The sequence below is a fragment of the Alternaria triticimaculans genome, assembly GCF_023758025.1.
Source record: "Alternaria triticimaculans strain BMP 0046 chromosome Unknown scaffold_18, whole genome shotgun sequence".
Classification (NCBI taxonomy): domain Eukaryota; kingdom Fungi; phylum Ascomycota; class Dothideomycetes; order Pleosporales; family Pleosporaceae; genus Alternaria; species Alternaria triticimaculans.
In genome coordinates this window covers 460,768-475,952 of record NW_026055975.1, presented here as the reverse complement: position 1 = coordinate 475,952, position 15,185 = coordinate 460,768, and the positions used below count along the sequence as shown (strand labels likewise).

General features: G+C 53.9%; 6 protein-coding genes across 6 annotated transcripts; 3 read left to right on the top strand and 3 right to left on the bottom strand.

Moving 5' to 3' along the window:
- Window positions 1-48: 48 nt before the first annotated feature.
- Window positions 49-990, top strand: J4E78_009115 (uncharacterized protein; the record flags this gene model as incomplete). Its single annotated transcript, XM_049369709.1, has 2 exons — window positions 49-645; window positions 700-990. The coding sequence occupies 2 exons, from the start codon at window positions 49-51 to the stop codon at window positions 988-990; spliced, it is 888 nt and encodes a 295-aa protein (XP_049218670.1).
- A 204-nt stretch (window positions 991-1,194) lies between these two features.
- On the bottom strand, window positions 1,195-2,897 carry J4E78_009114 (uncharacterized protein; the record flags this gene model as incomplete). Its single annotated transcript, XM_049369708.1, has 4 exons — window positions 1,195-2,117; window positions 2,165-2,676; window positions 2,742-2,768; window positions 2,818-2,897. The coding sequence occupies 4 exons, from the start codon at window positions 2,895-2,897 to the stop codon at window positions 1,195-1,197; spliced, it is 1,542 nt and encodes a 513-aa protein (XP_049218669.1).
- Window positions 2,898-3,587: 690 nt separating this feature from the next.
- Window positions 3,588-5,330, top strand: J4E78_009113 (uncharacterized protein; the record flags this gene model as incomplete). Its single annotated transcript, XM_049369707.1, has 2 exons — window positions 3,588-4,047; window positions 4,369-5,330. 2 exons carry the CDS (start codon window positions 3,588-3,590, stop codon window positions 5,328-5,330), a joined length of 1,422 nt encoding a protein of 473 aa, XP_049218668.1.
- A 193-nt stretch (window positions 5,331-5,523) lies between these two features.
- Window positions 5,524-6,346, bottom strand: J4E78_009112 (uncharacterized protein; the record flags this gene model as incomplete). Its single annotated transcript, XM_049369706.1, has 3 exons — window positions 5,524-5,807; window positions 5,874-6,143; window positions 6,205-6,346. The coding sequence occupies 3 exons, from the start codon at window positions 6,344-6,346 to the stop codon at window positions 5,524-5,526; spliced, it is 696 nt and encodes a 231-aa protein (XP_049218667.1).
- Window positions 6,347-7,127: 781 nt separating this feature from the next.
- PFT1 (Protoheme IX farnesyltransferase, mitochondrial) lies at window positions 7,128-8,645 on the bottom strand (the record flags this gene model as incomplete). Its single annotated transcript, XM_049369705.1, has 1 exon — window positions 7,128-8,645. The coding sequence occupies one exon, from the start codon at window positions 8,643-8,645 to the stop codon at window positions 7,128-7,130; it is 1,518 nt and encodes a 505-aa protein (XP_049218666.1).
- Window positions 8,646-9,408: 763 nt separating this feature from the next.
- J4E78_009110 (uncharacterized protein) lies at window positions 9,409-14,474 on the top strand (the record flags this gene model as incomplete). The annotated part of the gene is made up of 5 exons (XM_049369704.1): window positions 9,409-9,532; window positions 10,037-12,385; window positions 12,435-12,652; window positions 12,704-13,014; window positions 13,418-14,474. 5 exons carry the CDS (start codon window positions 9,409-9,411, stop codon window positions 14,472-14,474), a joined length of 4,059 nt encoding a protein of 1,352 aa, XP_049218665.1.
- Between the last annotated feature and the right edge of the window lie 711 nt (window positions 14,475-15,185).

The following is a 15,185-nucleotide window of genomic DNA, read 5'->3' as shown; positions in this document are numbered from 1 at the left end:
AACCCAACAACCCGCACACAAGTCGCCTCCAGCGCACAACCACCCACCATGGACGCCCTCAAATCCGCCATCCAACCCATAACGCACAACCTGCCCCAACCCATCGCCGACGTCGGCATCTCGCTCCTCGGCCCCAAATGCTACAAAACCCTCATCTACAACGTCGACATCACGGCCACGGAATGCGTCAAACTCGCCATCTCCAAGGGCCTCGGCATCGGCATCATCGGCGCCTCCTCCATCGTCAAGATCCCGCAGCTCCTCAAGCTGCTCAACTCGCAGTCCGCCGAGGGCCTCTCGTTCCTATCCTACCTCCTCGAATCAAGCAGCTACCTCATTAGCCTTGCGTACAACGTCCGCCACGGATTCCCGTTTAGCACGTATGGGGAGACGGCGCTTATTCTCGTGCAGAATATCGCTATTGCGAGTTTGGTGCTCAAGTACAGTGGACGGGGTGTGGGCGTTGCCGGATGGATTGGGGGGTTGGCGGCGGCGGGCGCGGCGCTGTTTAATGACCAGTGGGTTGATAATGAGAAGTTGAGCTTGTTTCAGGCGACGGCTGGTGTGTTGGGTGTTGCCAGTAAGGTGCCTCAGATTCTGACGGTGTGGAGTGAGGGTGGGACGGGCCAGTTGAGCGCTTTTGCTGTAAGTCTTCATGTTTTTACGTTACAGGAGATGGCTTACTAATTTGGTGATTAGGTCGTCAATTATCTCCTCGGATCGCTATCTCGAATTTTTACTACTCTCCAGGAAGTCGACGACCCGCTCATCCTCTACGGCTTCATCGCTGGCTTCGCCCTCAACGCTATCCTCTTCTGCCAGGTCGTATACTACTGGAACGCTCCCGCGTCCAAGAAGACGGAGTCGAAGAAGTTGGAAAAGCCCATCGCGGCTGACAGGAAGGAAATGGCGCGCGCCGTCTCGAGCGGTGCTACGCCTTCGTATGCGAATGCCGCGGGCAAGAGTCCAAGCACAAGACGCAGGGGATAGGCTTATCTCTCTGTTGCTTCTTTCTTGGGGATGTGGGCTGTTGAATTAGTAGTTGTAAAACAGACTTCACATGCGCGACGTCTTGACCATGCTTGGGTGAAGATTACACGTATATTCAATACACTAACATGCTAACATATGCTTAATCGCATGTCTAGAAAACAACTCCGGGCGTTCTGCTAAACAAGGCTTTTCGTTTTCCTGTCAAATCTGCTGAGGCGCCGTACTTATAGCATGTGGTGGTGGCATTGGTGGAGCGCCTCTGCTATCCGCCAAATCTCCCGTAGGCGACATCGTCCTCTGCTGGTTTGGTATGATGGTATTGACTGGAGGCGGTGGTGTGGGTACTGGGGAGAGACCCACTGGTGGGTGGTATCCAGTGTCTGTCAACCTCCCAGATACTGGGTTGTACACGCCAGTCCTTGCTTGCAACTCGTAGTTGTCGTCATCTTCTGAAGACGAATAATCGTAGGTGTCCATTTGACGTTGGCGCGCAACATCTACTGCGAAGGGATTTGTAGCTGGCAATTGGTTCTGGTACGTGTGCACTTTCGACGTCATGGTGGACCCCATTGTGCCAGTTCGGTAGTTGCTCGATGCCGCTGTATCGCTGCGATCAACGCCATACTGCGATCCTGATTCCTGGCGTCTGCGTTGCGAGTTGTGGATCTGTTGGCGGAAGACGTTGCCCGTGTGTTCACCGCTACCTTCAGGCACTGCCGTTGTAGAAGAGTAACCAGACGCCTCTCCGCGTTCCTCGTCCACCGGCTTGGCCATGCGCTGCAGCGGTTGTACATCATCGTCAACCATGATCGTAGGCTGCGGCGGTGCGCGCGATGCCTGACCCCAGGCTCGAATTGGGTATGCGCGTCCCTTGCGCCATGTCTCGGAGACTGGAGGGAAGTATTGGCGGTAGGAGCCCCAGGACACGAGTATGCCGAGTAGGGCGCCGGAGAGGACGTCAAATGGGTGGTGACGAGCATCCATGATACGGGTTCCTGTGATCAGAGCGGCTCCAAGGGCGGGAACCATGACGAGGAATGATCTCCAGACCTCGCCCTTGGCATCGAGAACGTGTAGCTTTCCGGCGAGGTAGATAGAGAGGTAGAAGAGACCGGCGAAGGAGACTGGAGGGCGTTAGTAGATGCTTTATTTGAGCGGTTATGTTGCATACCGCTGCTGTGCCCAGAGGGGAAGCTCTTGAAGCCATCTTGTAGAATGTAATTGTCGGTCTGCTTGCAGATGTCGATGGTTTGCAATGCGTATTTTTCAAGGTTGAGCTTGGTTTCATCGACGATGCAGCGACTGATCAGATCCGGCCGCGGCTTGCCAATCGCGTTCTTCAAGGCTCCTGTGATGGTGAAGGCGGCGCCAATGCTCAGGCCAAGGCCAAGGATGCCACAGTTCAACTCCCACAACCGATCCTTGAATCGATATCTCCCTGATAGGCGCTTGATGCCAGCCCTGCCTGCGGGCATTGTCGTCTGGTGTGAGAAGAGCCCATCGATGACCATGGTGTAGAGTGCGATGACCGCAGCGGGAGCGAGGATAACGTAGACGCATAGCCACGGGACGGGTACGCGCTCATGTTCGGCGAATGGGTAGTGCAGGGTGTAGTTTTCGAGGGCGAAGTGCTGGTGGAAGGGCGGGATCTTATCGACAATGGTGAAGGTTATCATGAGAACACTATGGCTTTGTTAGCCGGGTCGAGCTGGGAAGGAGGTCGTGTGACGCGGAGAGGGTGGTCTTGCAGTATGATGAGGTAGTCGCCAATATATCTGTGCTGGTCAGTTTCTACTACTCTTATGCATGCATAGTTGTACGCACGAGAAGATGACCTTCTTGGGAAGGCGCTTCTTGGAGAAGGGAAGGCGCTCAGGGAGCTGTTTCGACGTCCAGTCGTCCATGATGCGCTACAGGACCCAGCCAATCGCGGATGCTTCGTTGCGGTCTCAGACTCAATGGCAGTCGACTGCTCTAGTATTGTAGTATTGTTATATGCGAAAATGTAGGCGTGAATGTTCTCGGGGGTCCGCAAACGACGGCACCAGACATGCGACCCTCCTTGGGGATGGCGCAGGGGCGGAGAGGAGAAGGAAAGGGAAATGCAAGGTCAGCGAGAAGATAAAAGACAGTGGGGTTCGTCAAATGCAGTGGTTGTCCCCGGGTCAGCAACGCCGTGGGCAGGGAGGATGTGTAGAAGTGCAGGGCCGACTACGCAGCGTCTCCGTGCTCAGCTTGTGGCTGTGAGGATTGAGCTGACGCGCTCCCAGACTTGGCTCACTCCACAGCAGCAGGGCTAGCCGCCTCGAGATCAGCGCCAATTCAACTCGGCCTTGGTACGCGGAGCATTATTTCACGTTACGTCGCGATAAGGTTCGTGTGATATGCATGCGGCAGCGTCTCTAGTAAGGCCGGCCGCATGCCCGGCAGGCGATGGCATCCGAACCGAGCTGTAAAAGAAATACGGTATGGCAACAATGGGCCTGTTCCATGTGGCGCATCCAGCGGAAGCGGCGATCGCTTAGCGCCATGGCGATCAGCTTATTCTTCCACCGCCTCAGGGTCCGACTCTCTACATCTATTCCTGTATCGCCATGTTTTCCTTATTCGCCAGCGAGAAGCCCCAGCCCAAAGCCGCCGAGGTTGCCATCCAGAGGGTCTCCAACATCACCGCCACCCAGCTGTCCCGCTTCGAGCGCCTTCCCAAGGTCCAGCGCTATGCCATCATAGGCGCTGCCTCTGTTGGCGGACTATCCATCCTATGGGCTTTGACTTCATCTTCAAAGTCTGCCAGACGGCCTCCGATTGCTTCTCCCAGGGATTCCCTGCTACCGGATCTGTCTCCCGAGGACGCTGCAGAACTTCCATACCATCCAGCTGCACTGCCCGGAGCCCGCGATGTCGATTCGCCATGGGGTACTATCCGCGTGTATGAGTTCGGCCCCAGAGATGGAGAAAAAGTCTTGCTCATCCATGGCATCTCGACTCCGAGCATTGCCTTGACTGACCTGGCACACAAACTGGTTGGCAGGGGCCGACGTGTCATGCTTTTTGGTGGGTCCTCCTTGCTGTCACTGCTAGTCTTTGCCCCATCACTTTCTCCTTCGCTGTTTTAAAGCCGTGAAACCAAACACCGTCTTCCTGAAGATTCAGAACATGGTTTTTCTGTGCAGCTTCTATGATCGCCACATCTGCATGCCCCACGTTGAACCGGGCGCAGGACTGTGTCATGGGGTTCCTTGCTTTACCCGTTTTGGAAAGGGGCCCGCCAGCCCTACCAACGGTCAACCACGTGCACTGCAGATACGATTACCGAACTGCATCGTGGACAGTCCGTGCTATGCTACAGAATAATTATACTAACGATATCAACAGACCTCTTTGGTCGCGGCTACTCTGATGGCCCTAACCCGGACACAACCAACTATGACTCCAGCCTCTTCACCAGCCAGATCTTGCTCGCTCTGCAATCTTCGCCCATCCACTGGTCACATTTCACCATAGTCGGCTACTCTCTGGGAGGCGCCATCGCTGCAGACTTCACATCGTACTTCCCCTCGCTGGTCCGCGGGCTCGTCCTTGTCGCTCCTAGTGGGCTCATCCGCAAAAACCGCATTTCCATTTCCAGCAAAATGCTCTACAACAGCTCCTGGATGCCGGAATGGATGGTACGCAAGTTTGTCGCAAGTAAACTATGGACAGGACGCAAAGTAGTTGAGAGCGACCCTGAAGCAGTAGAGAATGCCGAGACTACTACGACTGCGAGCGAAGGAGACAAGACATATCTGAGCAGCAACCAAATGCTCTTGCCCGGCAACCCGCACTCTACCGTCTCTTCCGTCGTGGATTGGCAGATACAAAACCACAAGGGGTTCGTGCCAGCTTTCATATCGACCATCCGTCATGCGCCCATCCAGAATCAACAAGAGCGATGGGCCGTCATCCGCGAAAACATCGAGAACCGCGCCGGCCCACTAAAGGAAGTCTGGCTCATCCTCGGCGAAACGGACCCCGTTATCATCGCCGACGAAGTCACCGAGGATGCGAGAGCAGTACTGGGTGAGGAAAATGTCAGGGTCAAGGTACTCGACGGTGTAGGCCACGAAGTCGCCATCGAGCGAGCAGACGACGTTGTCAGGGCCGTAAGAAGGGTTGGTAGTAAGCCCGAGGAGGTCCGGGAGCAACAGGAAGTAGCACCCGAGGTGCCTGAAAAGGACCCGAAGCCAGAGAAGCCCGAGAAGGCTGAGAAAGAAAAGAAGGATAAGAAGGAGAAGGAGAAGAAGAGCTCGAGTCGGAGGAAGCACGGAAGCTCACACGCTGGCTCTAGCGCGAAATAGGACTGAAGCCCAGTATTGAGATGGTTTACGAGGCCAAAGAATGTACAAGAATATATAACAAGAACAATTTCACAACGCTTACATGCGACTTCAAGATCCTCAACAAAGCTGAGAGTATGTGACATGAAAGTTTCATTCTGAAGTATATACACGAAACCAATTTCTCCCCATTTCTCCCTCACCGTTGGTCCATCTAACCACTCCACACAGCGGGGCCAGGAGGTGTGTAGCTAGTAGGAACCGGGTAGTAGATGTTGAGCTGAATGCCCTTGTCATCCGCCTTGTACGCACCCGGGAAAGCGACCTTGGGTCCTGGAGTACCGCTGCCACCATTCTCAACCTTCAACTGCGCACACGAGATGTAGAACTGCGCACCACCGATTGTGGACGCAGAGTGCACAGCAATGTGCTCAACGCGCATGAGGTATTCGCCCGAAGGAAGGGATTTGGGAAGTGTGACGTCGACTTCTTGCTTGCCTACGAAATGATCATGTTAGTGGAATGTTCGTTGAAGGAGGAGAGACTCGATGGGAGGAAACATACCGTTGCTCGGCCAGTTCATCTGCCCACCAGAAAAGGTAGCGCCCTGGCTGAAGATCTTGAACCACACATCGCCGCTTCCATCCCAGGTCGCAGCTGTCTTGCCCTCGGGGACCTTGGCGAGGTAGAATTGAAGGGGACCCGGGTGCGAGATGCTGGATGCGGCTGTGAAGCCGACGGAGTCGCCGGCGTTGACGGTGTAGGTCTTTGAGCCTGTACCGGGGGCGAGTTCGTAGCAGCGGATGGCGTCGGCGGTTACGTCTGTTGTGGGACCTAGACGGGTGTTAGATGGGTGTTTGGAAGGGAAGTCATGGGTATGAATGGGGAGGCGTACCGTTGGACTGGTAGTTGGCGGTCTTGCGGACGTATTGCCACAGACCGGTCTTTTGGCCCTTGACGACGAGTTCGGGGAAGGTGTAGTGGGCGCTGGCCGTGCTGGCGACAGCGAGGAGGGTGGTGAGGACGGAGCACTTCATGGTTGGTTACTGTGAAGAAGATGTGATGATGGGTATCTTGATGCCTATACGAAGTAACAAACCCCCCTCTATATATACAACTATCCTGCTGGCTTGGTAGTGGAGCCGTCACACATCCAGGTTCTTCTATATTGCAGTACTATGCGCCCCAGACTCAGGCGTGTGGTACTTCATTTTTTCGCCGCCTCGCGCACGAGTAGGTCGATAATGTTCCGGCGGGTAAAAGAGATGGTAGGCGATGGGGCGTTGCCGAACCGAGGTGTTGAAACGCGAGACCCAGTACAATTAATTCATGGGAAACATATGGATGTTTAGATGAGGTTAGTGGCGCTAGCATGTAGTCATTGGTCGGCAGGCAGCGTCCCCCTGTCCGGTAGTCGAAACACATGACCCGGTTCCGATATTGCGACAGGCGGCTTTGCCATCCTGGTAGATTGAATGGCGTCTCTAGTTGCACCACAAGCGTACGTTGGATGGAGGCGACTACTCGAAGCGATGCGCAGTGGCTGCTAGAATATATTGAGCGTGTGGACTGCAGTATCGTGGCGGCATGGAAGGACTTGAAGAAAACCCGGGACGAAGATGCGAAACACTATGGACATGAAGCTTGTTTTCGTTAAATCCGATCGCGACCTTCTAGATGCGTGATAATGACATATGATACAGTGGGGTATGGAAACATGTACCTGTTGATCGAGCGATCGTCAACGGGTGAGCGGGAACGGTGAATGTGCTTGCCTGACAGCGAGCATGCAATGTGGGTCTCCCAGGTACGCCAATCTCAGGCGTTTCGTCTGCTCTCGACGAGGGCCAATTGTTTCTGCTCCTCTGCTTCAAACTCGCCGGCTTCGTAGTACAAATCCTCTTCGTCAATGTCGGCATAGCCGAAAATGCTGCGGTAAATACGTTCTCCAAGTCCCTTCTTCTGGGCCATGGCGAGTACCATAACAATAGGAAGGTGCCAGATGCTAGCCCAGAACAGACCTCTAGCAGTTCCTTTCTGTCCCTCAGCCTTCCAGAACTGCCAGGCTTTGAGTGCCATCCAGCCGTTGACGACGCTACTCGTGGCTACGTAGCTCCAGTCGGTTACGCCGCAGTATGACAGACCGATGCAGACAGGAAACATCAGAATAGAGTATCGCAGTGCGACACGCCCATTCATTCCAGGGTTCACCCAGGCTGTCATGCGGTAGCCCGCGTTCTTGTACTCGTCGCGGATGGCCCAGCTCAACGCGTTGAAGTGGGGGAACTGCCAGGCGTACAACAAGGCAGCGCACAGCCACCCTCCAGCCGAGCCCTCACCAAACAGCAGTTCTTCCCAAGTTCCGTCATGGGCGTACTGACTCGCTGCAGCCGTCCAGCCCATGAGCGGCGGAATGCCTCCCACGATCGCGCCAACCCAGGTGTTCAGTATGTGCATGCGCTTCATGGGTGTGTACACGGCCGCATAAAGGGCGATGTTGGCGGCGCCAAGGAACGCTGTCGTGGGGTTGACGCCGTAGTAGAGGGCGCCGGTACCAAGCACCCCGCAAGTGACGGCGAAGATGATGGCGCCTCGTGTGCTGATAAGCTTCCGGACGAGAGGCCGATTGCGCGTACGGCTCATCTTAGCATCGTGTGCGGGCTCCATGATCATATTGAAGGCGTTTGCGGATGCCGAGCACAGCGCAGTGCCGGATGTGAGGAAGAAGAGTGTGAGGGTCGAGAGGGACGGAGTGGCTGTTGCTGCGGGGGCAAGCAGACCTGGCACGGGGTATAGCGAGTATGCGGCCGTTGCACTGAGGACGACGAGGAAGGAGAGGCGCGGTTTCGATAGCGAGAGGTATGTAGTCATCATGCGCTTGAGCGACTGCTGCGGGAGGCTCGAGGATATGTGTGCCAGCTTGGACGACGCATCGTGTGGTATTGGGTATGCCGTCTCTGGGTTCTCTACTGCCTGCTCTTTTGCTTTCTTCCGCCGCCTATGTGGTAACACTTCTTCTGTGCCAGTTGTGCCATCGTCCTTCGCCGCTTGCTGCCCGCCTGCGTTCGCCGATTTGACAGACAGAATCGAGCTCTGTAACTCTGGCCCTGACCTCCAGAATGTGTCCTTCAGTAGTGGGTTCGCGCGGAAGTAGTCCTTTCCGAAAGCAGTACCGCCTCGTCCGGCTACTATGGCGTCGCCTCTATATGACGGATTGAAAGAAAATGGTCTCCGGGACTGCAGCGGCGCTTTTGCGAGTCTGCGCCAACACCGTAGACATAGTGTGTTCGCATCCCGCGCTGCAATTGGCCGCGGCAGTATTGGTCGAAAGCTCATGGCGGCATGGGGTTGAGCTCCAGCGGGCAGTCGTCATGAGAGCGATAACTTTTGGATTGCACCTGCCAAGAGCCGAGGCGCGCTAGCCACTCAGACATCCCGCATTTCAACTCCACACTTATCCCGTCCCCTTCTCAGCCTCACGAAATCTTGATAAGCGACAATACCCAGTCAGCACTAATATGCGCTCCTCACCGGATATCGCAACACGGAACAAAGATTTGAGTCGCTTTTTTGCAATCATCCGACTAGGCATCAGCGGACTAGCATGGAGCTCCTTCGAGCTGGAGGCGATGCCGAATAGCACAACAGCTACAATACGCGATGCCTCGGATGCTCCATGATACGATTACACCGGAAACATGCAGGCAATGTTCAGCATAGAGTCCTAGAACCAAGTCAACTCTCAAGTAATTCTGGAATTGGATCGGAGCTTCACACCTTTTCGCCATGCACGTCCAACTGTTCAATTCAGACCCGTATGACATCGCTTGTCCTAGCCGCATTGCTGCCCCCGGCTTGTGGATGCAGCATGGCCCCCACACGTTCAGCTCGAAACTGTCAACACAATTCCGTGTAACCTGCATGGGCCTGACAACCAATGGACGATGGTCAGCCTGCAGCAAAGCGGCGAGGCTATGTAATACCTGGAGACGAGCATGTTAGAGGCTGTGTAAGCCACAAGGCTACGTTCTCTAGTTTCTATTGCCAGCGCATCGTTCCCCGCGTCCGCTGAACTGTCGTTCGCATCGTCTACGTTCAAATGGATCCTATTAGCATCATCGCGTCGGCGATCACCATCGGTGCAAGCGCAGCCCAACTCTCGCTTGCTCTCTTCAGCGTAGTTCAGACAATCAAGAATGCGCCCACAGAAATAGCGGAGATCGGTAGGCCCTGAATTCCTGTATTGAGCGTACATCATACTCAACAGAAATAGCGGATGAGATATCTCTACTTGCGGGAAGTCTGCAGACCCTTGGGGAGATTCTTGATGCTCATCAAGACTTGTGCAAGCCTGCATTTTTTACCAATACTCGCTCAATCATATCACGATACGAACGGGTCGCTGCGGAGATTCGGCTACTAATTGATAAGAGACGAAGCCTGGTCGGGCTCAAGTGGCCGCTGAAAAAGCCCAAAGCCAAAGGTCTTTTGAAGAAGGTCGAGGGAATCAAGACTGCATTGATTCTGGAGTTGAACGTTATTCGCCTCGCCAGAGAAGAGGCTAGTCGGCCGTAAGCATGATCAATTTTGTGTCCTGATTCTCGTGATCGCTTACATCACCAGAACTCCAGAATTCAACTCGAACGGTCAAACCCATGGTAGACCTAGATTCAATCGGTTTCGCCGGATTGTGGAAAGCGCTGTCCAGGCGAACAGGCACGTTGTAGAGAGTGCACAACAGGAAGACGAAAAGCTCGAGGCGGCCACGCAACCTTCCTCCTCGGCTGAACTAGCCCTATGGAAGAGTGGCTCCTCTGACACTGCGCCCTGGCTCTATCAACTGGTTTTCAGCTCTGGCGACACAAGTCCACCGCCACCATACCCACAAACACGTCAACTCCACCAAGCATCCGTCGTTGATGAAAGCGCCGAAACGGCCACTAGAAACAGTCATGCATCATCTCCAGAGCCCGTCGCAGTACCCGAGAGACGATCTTCAAGTCCAGATGAGAAGGCCATGATCTTGTGGAGTAGGCAAACGGAACCTGATCTGGTTGTAGACAGACTACTCTCCTCATGGACCACGCTCTCGCCGAATCAAATTAGTCTCAGCTCAACTCGTCAACACGGTGTCGAGGGCGTTGTGGAGGACGATGCCTGGAGGGAGGAAATTCTCAGGATGGTAGAGGAAGCAAAGAAGGACGACAACCTATCTTTTGACGAATGGGAAGAGCAGAATGAGCCTGTCGGGTCCGACGACGAGGCATTCCAGAGTGCCGAAGAAGACAGTATGGTCGATACTAATGCACCGCCGTACAACTTTCGCAGTAACACCCAAAAAGCCCGCATAAGGAGTGCAAAGAACTCTAACCGTACTGATCCACGGGCTCATACATACGAACCATCACCAACCTACGGCGACCCCCCGTCACCCAGACGTAAGGCTCGCGAAGTACATGTGACATTTGGAAAAACGTCAACCGGCCATCCACGTCAACATGTATCTAAGCAAAGGAAACACGGTGTGAAGCCACTACCTGCAGAGGCTGAAACGAGACAGCGTCCTTCCAAAGTCTACACGATTCATAGTGGTGATGATGAGGATGATGAGGATGATGATGATGGAGTTTTCGACAGACCCTACCGTGACAGGGTCAACATTCGCGATCCTAGGAACAAGTCCAAATCAGGGTATTCAAATCCCTTCAGACATGGTCACATTCCGCCCCCTGTCAATTATGGATACAGTCCGCCATGGCAGGAACCACCACACGTGCTCCCGCCTTCTGAGCCGCCGAGACAAGCATATACATCCGATCCATACCCACAATACCCTCCAAGTCATCAGCCAGCCGTTGAATCCCCTCCGCCGTCTCCTGCCCAAGCTCAAGCTCCACCGATGCCTCTTCCTCCACCCCCGCCGCCTGCTCCACCCGTGGAGATGCAGACAAGAACGGCCGAGGATGAGGCCAGAGAAACTGCTGTTCTCGCTCGGGTAGAGACACTACTTCAGAAGCGCAATCAAGAACCCCGCATTGAGTACGAGGACTCACCGTTCTCGAAACTGGCGAAGATATTCAAGGAACAAGAAGTCCAAAACGAACGGGAACGTGCCAATGCAACAGCTGAGGTGTATATGAAGCAGATGCAGGATGCCCATGAAAAGGAAGAGGAGAAAATGAAGCAACTCGAAAGTCTCGTAGCAGCTCAAAGGGCAGAGCAAAAGCGCATGGAGATCATGTGGGCGGAGGAAAGGAAGACTATGGAAGCAAAAGCCGCAAAACATGCTCAACAAGTGAGGGATCTGGCAGCGAAAGAGATTGCAGCGGCACAGTCGGCTAAGGAAGTAGCTCAAGCAGCTCTCAATGTTGAGAGGCTGGAAGCCGAGAAGGAGGCACGGAGAAAAGCCGACGCCATGGTCATAGCGGAAAGACAACGAACCGACGAAGTGCACAGGTCGCAATTGCAGCGCTACGAAGAGCTACTTCATGGGATACAAGAGCGGCAATTGAGCTCAGAGCAAGAAAACGATCAGACCATAAGACGGACTCGCATAGCCGAAGGCAATCGCAGCGTGGATGTAACAGAATATGCGACAAGCAGACGACCTCCGCTTACAGCATCTTCTTCCACCCCATTCTTGGAAAGTTTCGCGCGCCTGGACATGAGGCCGAGCTATCGCGATCGTCCCCAAAGAACTTCTCGTCGTGACAGCTTTCGCAGCTCCATGGGCTCAATGCATGCTTCGCGTACTTCATTAGGAAGTACAGCCACGTTGGAAAGTAACTCACCGTCTCAGCAGATGATCGTCTTCCCTGTCAAAGCCGACAGACGCTCTCAAAGGATGGACAGGCTGCAAAAGTCGCTGGCTGGGTTTGGAATTGAATCCGTCTTTGAAAACGCTGAAGACGAACCATTTCAAACCAGTCGACTCATACAATATGATTACGACAACACGGATGACCAGGTTGTTAGGAGTACCATCTTTTGGGAGTCCTCAGCGCTTAATCTAGGAAGCGAGCTTCTGCTGACCATGAGGCAAGCCGGATGGAGAACACCCTACACTCGTATATCAGGTAATGATGCGTCACCAAAGTTTGATAACCATGTACTAACACTGTCTAGGCAAAGGTCAGACTCACTATTTAGGGAGTCAACCGATACATACCTACTTCTTTGACCCTGACTACGAACCGCAGTTTTGCCCATCTGAGACAGCGTCAGGCAAAGAATCGATCACTATTCAGAAAGCCCTTGTGGAAGAGTATGCGCTGGTCGAGCTTGGCTTCCAATTTCAGAGCAACGATATGGGTTTATATATTCTCGACGGTAGATTGACATATGTAAGAACCTATGCAGCTTGCCACTGTGAACGCGAAACTAATGCGTAGTAGAACGACATCGAGACACTTGTTGAACGATCATTCCTCATGCGAGAAAACAACTACCGGCGCCTCCACCGTCAGCTACAATGGCATTTCGACAAGGATCCCGAAGTACCTTTGAGTGCCTATCCAGCCACGTATGCGTCATCAGCGCACTCTGCACCGTCCGTGTACTCGGGCGAGAACTCCACTGTCTGCGACGACACAGATGCAGAGACGCGAGGCAAAAAGAGCCCCAGTTCGGCAGGCTCCGATGCTGATCAGTCTGATATTGGCGATGTCAGCAAGTTCCTTGTTCCTCGATCCAAAGCATCAAGAAGGTCAGCAGCGCCGTCTTCTGCGGCTTCACGGACTTCGAAATCCACAAATCCGTATCGGAAGTACATGAATGCGGGGGAAGACAGTGGGGTCGACAGCGTGTCCAGATCGTCGCGCTCTCCAAGTCATTTTGATTGAGCGTGCATGTGTGAATGTCAAGCTAGACGCAAGAAGTGTATGCAAAGGTGCGACTTCTCTAGATAAAAGGGCTTGTTGTTCCTCACTGCCCTTGCGACCATCGAGCTTTCTGCTCTCATGCAGTTGCGATCATCGTCAATCTATTGTATACATACATCTGACTACTTATGTCTGCATCTATCCTGAGTAGCTCGCAAAGTGTCTTCGCGCCGTGAGTAGTTGCGCAGGTGTTCTCCCGCTAGCCCATGACGCAATCGGCATCCCGAGAATCGGTATCATTCCGAGGCAACACCCAAAACTTCGTAAGCATCGCGCCTTCTACAAGCTATCTTATCAATTCCGCGCCCTAGCCTCCACGCGCATTCTGTACATGCGCTTCAAACACTTCCTCGCCCTCTCAGACCCACGTCTTTACACGCTCGCCAACTTCCGCGTCCGCTCCCATTGGCGCACCATGGCCGCCGCCCCGCCCCCAGATCGCCCGATAAAGCTATTGATGCTTCACGGATACACGCAATCCGGATCACTATTCCAAGCCAAGACCGGCGCACTGCGCAAGACATTACAAAAAGCCTTCCCCAAAGGCATCGAACTCGTATACCCTACTGCGCCGATACGTTTAACACCCGCCGACGAATCGTTCCTGGCAGGAAACACAAGTAAAGATGGCGAGGGCAAAGATGCAAAGGATGGAGAGGAGCAGGAAATCGACGCATGGGCTTGGTGGAGGAGGAAGGGCACAGGCGAACCGTATACATACGAAGGCATGGAGCAAGGGTTGGAGCGCATCGCAAGCGTGTTGAAAGAACAAGGTCCTTTCGATGGTGTCGTGGGATTCTCACAAGGTGGAGCAGCGGCAGCTATGGTCGCGAGTTTGCTCGAGCCAGGCCGTCGTGCTGCGTTTGAGAAGCTGTATCCTGAGGGCGGTATGAGGTTCCCAGAGTCTTTCGAAGAGGACACCGGGTACATGGAGGGTACAATACATCCGCCGCTGAAGTTCGCGGTTAGCTATAGCGGCTTCGCAGCGCGTGGGAAGAACCCTTATCACGCTTTCTATGAGCCTAAGATCAAGACACCGATGCTACATTTTCTGGGTACGCAGGATGTCGTGGTTGAGGAGGCGCGCAGTCTGGCATTGGTCCAGGCTTGCGAACATAGCGAGGAGAAGTACGTTGTGTATCATCCCGGGGGTCACTTCCTACCAAGCACGCAGAAAGCTAGTGTCAATGCGTTGATTGGGTTTATCAAGGAAGTTTTGCACGAACAGCAGGGTGGTGGAAAGAAGGAAGAGGAAAGTGTTGAGGATATGGATGTGCCGTTCTAATGTTGAAGGCGGACATATTCAGAGGCCTCGAGAGCGTTGATTTCTACATAGAAGCGAGGCGTTTAGGTAGACTCGCAATAGACAATAGACTAAAAACGGCCGCCTACGTGCAGCTTTCAATGTCATGCAAGACGCGGGGAGCGCTGTCACAAGACCAGGCGAATGCGCACGGGCCCTCCTACCCCATTGTTTGGGTTGGCGCCTTCCATGTTTACATGAGTGCTGTCATCCCGAACACCACCACCACACACCAAATCGCGACTCCAACATGGCGCAAGCAGGCAAAGAGAATATCGCCGACGGCCTAATCGCGAATGGCTCGTTCAAGGCCTCAACGCAGCCTCTGAAGAAAGCAGCATTATCACCAAAGAAAAAGACGCGTAGTAAGAGTATCGGCCCTGGAGGTCTGGGGGAATTGGAAGCGCCTCCTCTCAAGGAGAGTTTCGGAAACCGCAGAAAGGTATGATTCGTACACGCGATTGTACGAGTGAATGCTGACCAGATAGTCTGCGTTTATCCCCGCCGTCAAGTCCATTCTAGCCTCAAACGATGAAGATGAGAAGAAGCGGCGCGAAGCGCGTCGCAAGTCGTTGGGTACGTGTTTTAAGCGTGGAAACAATCTGGAGGCTTCACTAACAAATGTTTAGCAAGGCGACGCGTGTCTTTCGCCCCGGAAGCCACTCTACACACATGGGATGTAGTCGAGTACAT